At 30.3% G+C, this 15,100-nt stretch overlaps 1 protein-coding gene across 1 annotated transcript in view; it reads right to left on the bottom strand.

Annotated features, from left to right (window-relative positions):
• Positions 1 to 15,100, bottom strand: part of LOC105845853 (uncharacterized) — a 201,050-nt gene that overhangs the window by 74,651 nt on the left and 111,299 nt on the right. Inside the window, exon 19 of the mRNA XM_065813584.1 lies at positions 10,395 to 10,514. Coding sequence (XP_065669656.1) covers positions 10,395 to 10,514 — 120 coding nt within the window. The remainder of the gene's footprint in view (positions 1 to 10,394; positions 10,515 to 15,100) is intronic.

A 15,100-nucleotide genomic window follows, 5' to 3' on the forward strand; every position in this document is an offset into this window, starting at 1 on the left:
AAATAAAAAAAGTATATTAGTTTTTTAAAATAAAAGTTTATAAATCTTAAAAAACTTTTTTAACAAACTTACACTTATGAATTAAGCAGCACAAACAATTAGTCACTTATGAGTAAAATAACACAAACACTTTAGGTGTTTTTGAAAAAGTTTTTAATTAATGTTAAATACTGAGCATTCTTCTAAAATATTCATAAATTACTAGAATTTTTTTGCCTCTGGACTGTAACATTAAAGCCCACTATCACAAAAAGGCTGCAAAGGACAAACAAGAACAATATGAAGTGAGTGCCAGTGATAGATTATCAAATAAAGATCACCTTTTAAGTAACTTAAAGATCTTTTTCCAAAGCTGTCCAAGGCTAAAGTTAAAACTGATTTCTTTGTTGGACCACAGATCAAGAACATCATAAAAAGATTACTACATTTTAGGGATACTTTGTAAAAGTGAATTACAGTACAACCGCAAATCTAAAAAATGTACTTGTCAAGCTTTTTAAGTGATTTTTTACTGGATGGAGTAGATGTAAACCTGTGTTATATTGTTTCATGTCTCCTTGATAGTGGCTATGCTATAACTCATCCTGTTACCTCCTTATGAGGGTACAGCTTTAAAACTCAGTTTAATGGTTCTGAGGCTGGCTGGAAGTAAGATTTCTAAATTCTGTGGTAGCTCTCAGAGAGGCTGATTGATGCAATAGCTGCAGAATACCAAAGTATTAACAGTGCCATGTTGCACATGGCACTGTTAATACTTTGGTATTCTGCAGAATGTTCTTAGTGAGACTAACTTAAATTCTGATATTACTTTTCAGATATCAGTGTTGATAAGTACTAGCCTTTAATTTGCAAAGACTCCAAAAGTCACATGCTTGGCATGGCAGTATACATATGCATTAATTCACCTATTTAATGTGAAATCAGGATCAAATCCTTTAACCATTCTTTTATGTACTTTTGCTTAGCACCTCTTCACTCTATCGCTTTTCTTGTTGTTCTTCGTTGATCTCCTTCTTCCCAAGGCTGCACTCTTTAAGATGTAATTTCTGATCAAATTGACCATGCCCTCTCTCTTTACTCCTCTACCAATATTGTTTTTATTAGTGACTTTAATGCTCATTACATTGAATGGGTGGGCTCTAATGCCACTGACCATGCTGGCACTAAAGCCTATAACTTCTGCATTTCTCAATCTCTCACTCAGATAGTTAACTTTATGATTCTTTTTCCTGACAACCCTAATCATTTACCTTCACTCCTTGATTTATGAATTGTCTCTGATCCTAGCTTGTGTTCAGTTTCTCCTTTTTCACCCTTGATCTGACCATGCAATAATCTCTATAAATATTTAACCTAATACTTCTTTTTGGACTCATCCTATCTTCACACTACTTACTACTTCCCTAAAGCTGACTGGGGTTCTACTATTTATATATATATATATATAAATATATATATATATATATATATATATATATATATATATATATATATATATTTATATATATATATATACATATACATATATATATGTATATATATATATATATATATATATATTTATATATATATACATATGTATATGTATATGTATATATATATTTATATATATATATATATATATACATATACATATATATATTTATATATATATATACATATATACATATATTTATACATATATATATACATATATATATATATATATATCTATATATATATATATATATGTGCATATATATATATATATATATATATATATATATATATATATATATATATATATATATATAATTTTGTTTAAATGAAAAACAACATTAATAGTACTTAAAGTTTTGTGCCATACACGACAATCATCAGCTGTTAAATACATTTAAAAAACGTTAGAAAAAACCATTTAAAAACAAACCCTTTTTACAAACGAATTAAAAATTATGGTAGAACAATTTCTGACGTAATAAAAGATGTAACTATTCAGTCTCCGGTATCAAAAGAAAATTTTTAAAAGTAACGATCTTATTTTCATCCAATGCAATTTGAAAATAGTTAGCTATCTTGATGTGACATTTGATCTCAATAACAATTCTTTTCAACCATACTATAAATGTGACAATGAGCTGAATTATGTTCACTCTGATTCAAACCACCCACTTGGTATTATTAAAAGACTCCCTAGCACATTTGAATTGAGATTATCTACCACATCAGTAAATGAATCTGTTTTCTATAATGCTACCCACCTTATGAAGAAGCATTAAAAAAGTGTGGCTATAATTACAAACAGAGATACCAACCTCAAGTTACCTTGACTAAAAACAAAAATTGAAAGTGAAAAGTCATATGGTACAACCCTCCATTTAGTTAGAATGTGGAAACAAAAATAGACAGTTGTTTACTAACATTAATTGACCTGTACTATCCAGTAAACCATAAATTTCACAAAATATTCAACAGAAATTCAATCAAAGTAAGTTATAGCTGTATGCAAAACGTAAGGCCTATAATTAGTTTATATAACCACAAAATTTTACACAGTGATACAAATTTGAATGCAAGAACTTGCAACTGTATTTCGAAGACCACTTGCCTATTGAACAATCAATGTTTATTAAGTAATATTGTTAATCAACTTACTGTGATTAATGAAAATCCTAATTCTGAAGAAAAAGAAAAAGAATATTTCAGTATCAGTGAAACAGCATTCAAGCTTAGATACACAAATCATTCAAAATCTTTTAATGCCGTGAAATACAGGAATAATACCGAGCTTTCTAAGGAGATTTGGAGTTTAAAAGAAAAAAACATAAAACACACAATAAAATGGAAAATTACAAAATGCTGTAAACCTATCAAAACAACATCCAAAGTTTGTAACCTCTGCTTTCATGAGAAATTTATAACTTTATACCACAAAGAAAACAACTTGTATAATAAAAAAGACAAAATATTATCTAAGTGGCAATACTCCAACAAATTTCTGCTGTCCTCTTTTGATATCGGAGACTAAATAGTTACATCTTCTATTACGCCAGAAGTCGTTCTACCGTAATTTTTATTTTATTTAAAAAAGAGTTTATTTTTAAACCGGTTTTTTTATTGTATTTAAGAGATGATGATTGCCATGGATGGCACAAAACTTTAGGTACTAATAATAATGTTGTTTTTCATTTAAACAAAATTTAAATATTTATTGCTCTATTATAGAAATATTGAGCACTTTTTTACGTTCAAGAGTTTTTGTATTATTCAAATATAATATAATACATAAACAACCAATCAAAAAAAATATATATATATATACAGGGTGCAGAAAAAGTTCCCGTACAAAAGCATAATTTAAAAAAATTATCTGTATGATGTTTTCTTTCAATAGATAGTGTGTTTTTAGTATTCTTTTGTATTCTTTTAGTATTTTTTAGTATTATTTTGTTTTAAATTAAAGTGTTATTTGTTTTTTTGTCTTGTACAGGAACTTTTGCTATTTTTGCTGTTTATATTTTTGTACGAGAACTTTTTCCGCACTCTGTACATATAAATGTATATATATATATATATATATATATATATATATATATATATATATATATATATATATATATATAATATATATATATATATATATATATATATATATATAGATGACAGTTATGTAAGTATTCACCATATTGTTTGATATAAGAGTTACTATGAGAAGTCCATTAAATTTATGATTGTTTTGTGCAGAACTGCATTGCTACATAGGTTAACTTGTTCATTCAATGTAAAAAAGGATAAATTCAATAATTTGCATTGCTAAATTCAAATTGAACTGCTGTTACTGCATGCATATTGCAGGTCACTATAGTTGTTTAGTTTAACATATCTATTACATCAAGTTTGATTACTTACTTAGTACATGTTGTTTACTATGTGCTATTGCATCATTCACTAATAACTCAATATTCTATGATGATGTCCGCAGTAGTAACAATACTGAATGTGTAGATGTGCAGATAATGATTATTTGATTCATATAAAGTTGAATTGATTCTGAATTACACACATGTAGTAATTACACTTATGTAGTAACACTACATATTATTATATAATAATGTTTATTTCTGAAGCTTTAAGATATAAAAAATATCCATGACAAACTCTTGTAACTATTATGAATTATACATAATGTGACTGAATAGGCCAGCTCCACAGGGTTGGAGAAATTACAATTGAGAGGTATGCTCTTTTGCTAAATTATCAACACTGTATTATTTTTGTTTCAGTGGTCACCGGTAGCAATGGCCACCACCACAACTATAAAGGATGAAGGCATGAAGACAAGACATCAGTCTCTAGTGTGGCTGATTGAAGCACCAGCCTCTAACCTTTTGCATTTTGTGTGGACGTTTGGACCATATTTTTGATATCGCTTACCAGAATGCACAAGAACTGATCAAGATCCCCAAGGATTAGGCCTTCTTGAACGGTCAGAAACAAGGCAGAAAGGGTTACATGGCAGAAGTAGATAAAATTATGAAGCAGAAAGTGGAATTACAAGAAAGTAAGAGGAAAAAGGAAAGTGGAATTAAAAGAAAGTAAGAGGAAAAAGGAGTAAGAGATTGAAAGAGCAACTATTGTCATGCAAACCAAGAAAAACACACTTATTACAAAACATGTGGCGGCAGCTTCGGATCAAACTAAAGTAACAGACAGAGAAGCTCCTCATCTGTTAGCTGCTACAGCTGATGCTCTTGGCCATGACATTTAGGAGTTGCCACTGAGTCATAGCTCTATCCATCAGGCCAGGATGCAATATCAGGAGGCATTCGCAACAGACCTGAGAAGTAAATTCACTCCTAGTTCAGCATTAGTTGTTCACTGGGATGGAAAGCTGTTGCCTGACATCACTGGGAAACAAAAGGTTGATAGATTGCCTGTTATTGTATCCGGTGTTGAAACAGAACAACTACTTGGCGTTCCAAAAATTACTTTCAGGACCAGAGAAGCACAGGCAGTCACTGTAGTTTGATGTATCAATGACTGAAATGTTCGTGACATTATAAGAGGATTATGTTTTAACACAACTGCTAACAACATGGGTCAGTATGCAGGTGTATGCAGTCTGATACAAAAAGCTCTTCACCGTGAACTTTTATATCTTGCATGTAGGCATCATGTTATAGAAATTGTAACTGATAAGGCCTTTTCATCAATGAAAATAGCTACATCCACGGGTCCAGATACTCTGTTGTTTATGAAATTCCAAGACAATTGGAATCGGATCGACCAGAGCAATTTCCAGACAGTAGCAGATGCTGTAGAGATTGCTGATTTCAAAGCTCGTATAATTCATTTTGCTGAGACAAATATTGAAATCTTTTAACCTCAAGATGATTACAGGGAACTCTTGGAACTAGCAATCATCTTTCTAGGAGAAACTCCATGGCGTGGTGTTTATTTCACAGCACCTGGAGCTTTGCACCAGGAAAGCTGGATGGCTAGAATCATTTATTCATTCAAAATGTGGATGTTCAGGTCTTAATTTAAACTTAAAGCTGGTAAAGAAAAAGGAATTTTCCAGTTTCTCTTCTTTATATGTCACGTTTACATTGAAGCATACCTCCTTGTGCAGTTACAGCACCCGCCAATGATCTTTGTTTGCTATGCCAATTATCTGAATACAGAAATCAAGCCATTAGACAGGCTACAGTTACACCATTCAACCGCCATTTGTGGTATTTGAGTAAAATAACTATTGGTTTATCTTTCTTTGATTTCAGTGAAAAACAGACAGTAATCAGCAATATGCAACGTGTACAAGCTAGCTCAGACCATCCACCACCGAGACTTGACTCTAAGTTTGTCAACCCAAATGCATCCATGAGTGCATTTTTAACCTCAAACACCAGAAAGTTCTTTGAATCCTGCAGCTGAGTGATGCATTTCTGAAGTTGTCACCAGAACAGTGGAAAGAAAACTGTGACTACGTTGCCTTAGAACAAATCGTGTTGACTCTAACCATAGTTAATGACTCCGCTGAAAGAGGAGTGAAACTCATACAGGATTACAATTCACTGCTAACAAAAATTGAAGAACAGAAACAGTACTTATTGCAGAATGTCCAGGAACATCACCACAAATTTCCAGAATCCAAGAAAGGCACTTTGCTGTTGGGACTTTCAAAAGCCGAATAAGTTTTTTATAGCACTGAAGATTGACTGTATTGACTACTGTTTTAAACATAAACTACAAAATAACTAAAATTGATATATCTGTCAGTCCTACTTTTCCGTTATTTAGTAAGTGCATTAGTACAGTTGCAACTGTTGAATAATAATAAATTATTTGCTGTTGAAATCTCTAAAAATGCTTCAAATCACTTCAAATTTTTACAAAATTTTTGTTTTAGTAGATAAATAAGAATGCGAGGTTCCAATATATATATATATATATATATATATATATATATATATATATATATATATATATATATATATATATATATATATATATATATATACAGTTTAACGGTTCTGAGGCCGGCTGGTAGCAGATTCCATCAACAGCTTAAAAATTTCAGAGTAATAACAGTGCCATGTTGCGCATGGATGGTGTGTCTGTTAGTACTTTTGGTTTGAATTGTCACATTTGGAGCCCTTTGTTATGGCCTAGGGTTTATTAATGGTAATAAGGCAATTGCTTAGACTATTACATAGTGTACTGAGTACTATCTGTGCTTTGAGGCAAGTTCGATAACCAATTTAAATAACCAAGTTCTCTATATCTATCATCCACTAATGTCTATGTTCTTCGAAGTAACTTTTCTTCTGTTGAGTCTTATCTCTTGCAAAGTTTACCAAACCTACTTGCTCTTTGTAAGACTAATTTGAGTTCAGCTTTCTGATCTTGTGATCTTAGAGTTGATGGCTAGCTTCTTATAACATGTAAAGGCCACATGCTCGGACTGGGCATTTACATTCCTAAGAATTCACCATTTTGTAAGGAAACTAGGTTTAAATCAACAGAGTATTCTTTTATGTGCTTTGTTTAGCACCACTTCACCCTATAACCTTTCTCTTTGTTCTATATTGCTCTCCTTTATCTCAAGACAGTACTCTTTCCGATGTTGTTTCTGATCAAATTGACCAAACCCTCTCTCTTTATATCATTTTTGTTAGTGACTTTAATGCTCATCACATTGAATGGCATGGATCTTGTGTTGGTGACTTTGCAGGTGTTAAGGCCCACAACCTTTGTCTATCTCAACCTCTGACACAAATAGTCAACTTTCTAACTTGCTTTCCAGAAAATACAAATAATTTATCTTCTCTACTTGACTTATGTCTTGTTTCTGAGCTTAGTCAGTTTCTCCACATTCACTTTTAGGTGCTTCTGATCACAGTTTGATCTCTCTAAAACTATAATCTCATTCTTCTTCATCTTCAGAATCCCCTTATTGTACCTTCTTACAACAACCGTAAAGCTGACTGGGACTCTTTCCTTGATTTTTTTAGTGATGGCAATTGGGTAAAAATCTTTCATCTTCCTGCTGACAAATGTGCTTTTTACATAACTTCTTGTATTCAAACTGGGATGGAATCTTTTATTCCCTCTCACTGGTTCCTAGTCAAGCCTCACTCTCCTCCATGGTTTTCCTCTTATTGTGCTGCTGCAATTTCCAATCGTAACCATTACTTCCATATCTTTCAGCAAAACAACTTTCCAGAAAACAAACTATCGCTTGAAACCATTGGAAAGAGGTTTTGTCAAACAGCAAAGCCTGCTATTCTCAGGTCAAGGAATCTTGTATTTCATCTCAAGAAGTAGGCTTTAATGACATCTGGAGAACCATTAACAATATATATATTAAGGGCAAATCTGTTATTCCACCTCTCTTGTATGGTTCAGATTTTGCCACCTCACCTAAAGACAAAGCTGAATTGTTTGCTAAGAACTTCTCATCAATATCATCTCTTAATTCAATTAGTCACGTTCTACCTGACATAGCCCAGAATTAGATTAATGATTTAGTTGACATTCGTATCACTCCAGCCTCTATATCTATAGTGATTTCCTGCTTAGAATCATCTTCAGCTTGTGGTCTGGACAACATACCTGTTATAGTCTTGCAGAAGTGTTCTCAGGAGCTCTCATCTATACTTTTGAAACTATTTAACAAGTGCTTTCCAGAGTCATATTTTCTAGCCTGGTGGAAAGCAGCATCTGTTTCCTTTTTTTCAAGAATTCTGAAGAGCGACCTGACTTGTCCAACTAACGCCCCATTAGTCTTCTTCCTATTGTAAGCAAGGTTTTTGAGTCTTTAATTAACAAACACTTAATCTCTCATCTTGAACCTAATAACTAACTTTCTGATCATCAATATGGATTTCAATCTTCTTGTTCAACTGCTGATTTGTTAATGGTAACAACTGACAGGTTTTAGCGTGTATTAGATAGATGTGGAGAGTTAAGGCTATCGCTTTTGACATTTCTAAAGCTTTAGTTTGATAAAGTTTGGCATGCTGGTCTTCTCCATGAGCTTTCTTCTTACGGTGTATCAGATAACATCTTTAAGATTATTGGATCTTTCCTTACCAATCATAACATAAAAGTTGTCCTCGATGGACAGCACTCTTCTTCATTTTCTGTAACTTCAATGGTTCCTCAAGGTTCTATCCTTACCCCTATTCTCTTTTTAATTTACATTAATGATCTCCCAGAAATTCTCACATCTAAGGTGGCATTGTTTCTTGATGATACTACCATTTATTCTTGTCTTGATAGGAGCTTACTTGGGGGGAGCATTTGAACTTGAAAAGGATCTCACTTCTGCTACAGCATGGGGCTTTCAATGGCTGGTGAACTTTGAACATAAATAAATAACATAAAACTCAATTTTTTTCAACTAATTGTTATCGCAATAATCTAGATCATCCTATGTTTATAAATGATAATGTACTTGATGAGTCATCTATCCTTCGTCTTCTAGGATTAACTCTTACTAATTTTTCATAGAAACGATATATCAAATCGATAGCAAAATTAGGTTCTGCTACAGTTACATCTCTTTATTGTGCTTGCCATTTTCTTACTCAGGATTTTCTTCATCTCTACAAATCTCAAATCTGTTCTAGTATGGAATACTGTTGCCATATCTGGGGCGGATCTTCAAATGATGTACTTTCTCTTTCACACAATGGGCAAAAATACACTGTAAACATAGTTGGACCTGCTCTTGCAGCCAACATCCAACCATTATCACACTGGGGCAATGTTACTTTTCTTTCTCTTTTCTATAAATACTAAAATAAGTGCTGCTCTAAAGAGCTAGTGCCTCTTGTCCCATCTACTAAAATTTATTATTGTGTTACTCATGTCTCATCCTTTTTCGGTGGCTGTTCCTAAGTGCTCCAAAAATTCTTATTTTTCAAGTTTTTTCCTCAAACATCAGTTCTTTGGAATTCACTCCCTTCCTCGTGTTTTCCTGGTTTGTATAATTTGCAATTTTTAAAGTCACCTGTTAATTGTTACCTTTACCTATTTAAATTATGTTAGTGTATTCTACAAATAGAGTGCTCAATGTTCTTAAAGAACAGAGCAATAATAAATTAGTAAAAATTAGTAAAAACACTTATTTAATTATATAAGTATTTTTATTAATTTATATATATATATATATATATATATATATATATATATATATATATATATATATATATATATATATATATATATATATATATATATATATATGTGTATATATATATATATACACTTATATATTAATTTATATATATATATATATATATATATATATATATATATATATATATATATATAAATGTGTGTATATATATATATATATATATATATATACAACCCTCTGAATTAGGAAAAATGAGGTCGGCAATAATTTGTTGACCTCAATCTTTTAAAGGTTGGCATCAGGTCAGCAAAAAGAATTTGATATAAAGGTCTTACCATAAAACATAGAAATGAGGTCGGCATAAAATTGCCAATCTCAAACACTTTTTGGTTGGCAGTTAGGTTGGCATTGCCGAATGCCGACCCTAATTCCAAGGGTTGTGTATATATATATATATATATATATATATATATATATATATACATATATATATATATATATATATATATATATATATATATATATATATATATATATATATATATATATATATATATATATATATATATATATATATATATATATATATATATATATCATTTATTTAACAGAATACTTTTATTAAAATAACAAATAACAAACATTATAATGTATTAAAGAAAAGCAAACAAGTGTGCATAAACATTAATATTAATAATGATAGTTATAAAATCAATAATACACAAAAACAAATAGACTAAATTTAAAAAACTCAACATAAAAAAATAACCTTGAAAGCATTCATTCATATCATTACTGATAATGTAGTACCAAGTAAAATTTTCCCACCTTCCATAAAAAGGATTGCACCATTCGCATGTACTATTTCGAGGTGTGCATGCAAGATCCCCTAAAATTTAAAAAAAATACAAATAGTAAAACTAAAATATATCACTAATTAATTTGTCAAAAATAAAATTGCATTTATTATTATTATAATTATAATATTACAATAATTACTACTATAATTATTCCAATAATTATTATTGATACATGCTAGGAGTTACCAACAAGAAAGGGGTTGGTGTAGGGTACCATAATTATAGAATAACTATTACATCATCAAAATAAAATTAAATAATATTTTAGAAAAATTGTTATACTATCTTACTTAAAAGTTAATAAAAGTTGAATAAATTTTAAATCTGGGTTTACAAAAATTTCGGGAATTGCTTATTCCATGAGTTCAATAGAAATATACCTTTTTTCCCTGACTTTTTCTTTTTACAAATGTTTTCCCCAACAATACATAAAATGGGTTCTTAGGGTAAATTCTCCTTCATGTACAGCCTACTATATAACACAGCCAGATTTGCTGCTGTTTTCTTTTTATAATGTGCACTGAAAACTTTTAAATTTACTGAAAACATCAACATTTATATTAAAAAAGTTTTATCAAGTCAAGGTTCTTTAAAAAATATATATATATATATTATGTTGTTATGCCTTTATTTATTTGTCTTACATGGTTTGTCGAACTTTAAAGGCAGCAACTTCATATTTTCTAATGTTTCTATTTTTAATCTGTTGCTCATTGTTGAAGTACATGTTGGTAACAAGGGTTTTTACCAATTTTTTTCCCCATTCCTCATGTTCTATACACATAAAACCGCTATCATTTGCTTGATACATTTCAAGCGCCAACAAGGATGCACTTTTTATATTATGGGAATATATTAATTTCTTTACAGTGTCCAAAATTATAAACCCCATTACAAACATGACTAGCTAATGGTTTAAAAGGTTTTGTTAAACCATCACATAAAAAAAATATCCAGATATTCTGTTAAGACTTGGTTGAAATTTAATGATGTCAGACAGTTAGATTTATCCGCAACCTTTTTTTAATGTAACCAGCTACATTAATGGCAACTTCGTAAGAGTCATGACACAGCCTATTATAAATATTGTAGCCATATTTTTCCAATTTCATTAAAAGGTTATTTTTGTCAATTTTTGTATTAGATTTAAGATTGCTTGTCCAACTATTGATATTGACTTTAAAGAGGGATTTCATGCATAATATCTTTTCAGAGTTTTGAACTTCACAAAAACTGACTAAAAACCTTCCACCACTGATTTGACAATGTTTACTGAAATGTCTTTCTAATGGATCAGTTTGAAACCTGCTAGTTAAAATATACTTATATCCTTCTGAAAATAAATCTTCCATCAGACTTGCGGTACCTTTCAGTGTTTTAATTAATGCATTAGTTGTTTGAACAGACTAAGTATATTTACAACATTTTTTAAATTGTAGTATTTTTCATTTATAAATCCATATTGCAAAATTTCAAAAAAACTGTTTTTTAATATAGTTGCATTACCAATCCTGTAATTTGTGTTAAACATTACCTTTGAATTAAATATAGTCTACTTAATATTAATAAGTTTTAAAAATCCAGCAGCTGCAGTTTTGTTTGGAAAATAGCTGATGATTGCAGCAGAGGTGGTTTCATTAAAAATATTTAAAACCAAAGGAATACTTTGTTGTTTTTAGGATGTAAAGTTTGGGCAGATAACTTGAAAGCTTTTTTTTAAAATAGCAGGTAACAATCAACTTTCTCATAGACGCAATAAAGAAGTTTCACCAGCTTCAACATGATCATCAAAGAAGTTTCACTGGCTTCAACATGAATAATGTCATCAAAGAAGTTTCACATGCTTCAACATGAATAATGTCATCAAACTTGATGAAATCAAAACCGTTTTTGAATTTAACAATTCAAAAACGGTTTTGATTTCATCAAGTTTGGTTAAATTAGGTGGAAATACAAACCGTTTTTGAATTTAACAAATCATTCCTAATATTTTTTAGTAAATGAACATTGTTGTATAAATTGTAAACCGGGTGTCCCATAAAAGTAAAAAAGATGTCATTATCTTGTTCACTAAATTTTAAACGTAGAATCTTAAATGCTGAAACATTTGTTGCATGATTTTCAGTTATAGCTCATACATTAAAAGATGTTTTATATAAAGTTTCTATATATGAACTAATCAAAGAACTAGAAATTTGAAACTTTAATTATTTTAATGAATTCTTAGATTACTATATATTATCATTACTATTTTTATACATTGTCATTACTATTGTTAAACATTATCATTACTATTGTAATATATTATTATTTCTACGACTCTATATTATTCTTAACTATATTATAACCAACTATTATTAATACCATTACCTTAGAGTGGGTTGATTTTTTTTTTTAAATTTCAAAAACGGCAGGGTTACTTTTGGTGAAGAATATTATGGGGATTCCGAATCTGCAAAAAAAAATTATAAAAATAATATCTAGCTGGGTGGGTCAACATTGTTTTGAACAGAAAAATGACTAAAATATGACTTATTAACAGTGGGAAATAACAATTTAAAACCAAAATTTTTTTAAATTTTTGATTAACTCAAAAACTGTTATGTTGAATTTTAAGAAAATTGAATATTTGGTTCAAAAAGTTATAAAAATAAACACAAAAAAGGAGTTTTTGTAAAGTGTATTTTTACAAAAATTAGGCACTTGTTTCATATTTTTAGACAAAGAATGTTACGGTAAAGAGTGTTTTTTTTTCCTGTTTTATCAAACTTTAAAAGTAAGGGGAATTCATTTTTGTGGGGAATTTTATGGGAAATCTGAATCTGGAAAAAAATAAAAAAAGATGTCTTGCTGGGGAAACGCTTAGTTTTCAATGAAAAAATGACTAAAACATTAATAAATAAAGAGAATAAATTAAAAAAAAAAACTTTTTTTAAATATTTGATAAACTCAATATAAACTGCTGAGCTTTATGAAAATGTTATACTTGGTAAAGAAGTCAAAAAAATAACCACACTAAGGGCTTTTTATTAAGTTTTAAAAATAAGGGTAGTTTATTTTTGTGAAGAATTTCATGATGAATCTGAATATGCAAATAAAAACTAGATCTGAAAAGGTCTTGATTAAAGGATCCACCTTTTTATAGAAATGAAATCAAAATTTATTAGGAGGAAGAATTAATATACTAATACTATATAATTTAATAATATAAAGTATTAATATGAAGGGCTTATTGTGAAACAATGACAAGCCACAAAAACAAATACTTGAGAAAAATGACTTTTAAGTTTTATTTAAATCTATAAAATCAGTGCTTACAGTAAGATGATTTTATAATTATAGCTCCAATTTTAAGAATTATGCTTAATATCTTTTTGGCTAATGCGTATACTATTTATGATTATAAAAATGATAATAACTCACTTTTGAAAAAAGTGTGGCTTGTCATTGTTTCCCAATAAGCCCTTCATATATATGTATGTATACACACACATGTTAACACACACACACACACACACACACACACACACACACACACACACACACACACACACACACACACACACACACATATATATATATATATATATATGCCTGGGCATTTACATTCGTAAGAATTCACCCATTTGTCGTGAAACTAGGTTTGAATCCATAGACTATTCTTTCATGTGCTTTCGTTTAGCACCACTTCACTTTATTGCCTTTCTCTTTGTTTTATATCGCTCTCCTTCATCTCAAGACTGCACTCTTTTTAATGTTGTTTCCTTAAAGCTGACTGGGATTCTTTCCGTGATCAAGTCTCACTCTCCTCGATGGTTATCCTCACATTGCGCTGCTGCGATTGCCAATCAAAACCGTTACTTCCATATCTATCAGCAAAATAATACTCCAGAAAACAGACATCTGTTTACTACTGCTAAAAACCATTGTAAAAAGGTTTGTCTAACGCCAAAGACCACTATTCTCAACTCATGAAATCTTGTATTTCATCACAAAAATTAGGCTCTTGTATGGTTCAGACTTTGTCACCTCACCTAAAGACAAAGCTGAATTGTTTGCTAAAAACATTTCATCAATATCATCTCTTGATTCCACTAGTTCCGTTCTACCTGATATTGCCAACAAACAGGTTGATCCATTGCTTGACATTCGTATCACTCCAACTTCTGTATCTAAAGTAATTTCCTGCTTATACTCTTCTACAGCTTGTGATCCGGACAACATACCTGTTATTGTCTTGCAGAAGTGTTGTCCGGAGCTGTCGTCTATACTCTCAAAACTATTCAACAAGTGCTTATCAGAGTCTTGTTTTCCAGCCTGCTGGAAAGCGGCATCTGTTATCCATATTTTCAAAAATTCTGAAGAGCAATCGGATTCGTCTAACTACTGTCCCATTAGTCTTCTTCCTATCATAAGCAAGGTTTTTGAATCTTTAATTAACAAACACTTAATTTTTCATCTTGAATCTAATAACTTACTTTCTGATCATCAATATGGATTTCGATCTTCTCGTTCTACAGCTGATTTGCTAACAGTAATAACCAATAGGTTTTATCATGCATTAGATAATGTGGACGGTTAAGGCCATCGCTTTTGACATTTCAAAAGCTTTTGA

This window comes from Hydra vulgaris, chromosome 12 (genome assembly GCF_038396675.1).
Source record: "Hydra vulgaris chromosome 12, alternate assembly HydraT2T_AEP".
NCBI classification, from domain to species: domain Eukaryota; kingdom Metazoa; phylum Cnidaria; class Hydrozoa; order Anthoathecata; family Hydridae; genus Hydra; species Hydra vulgaris.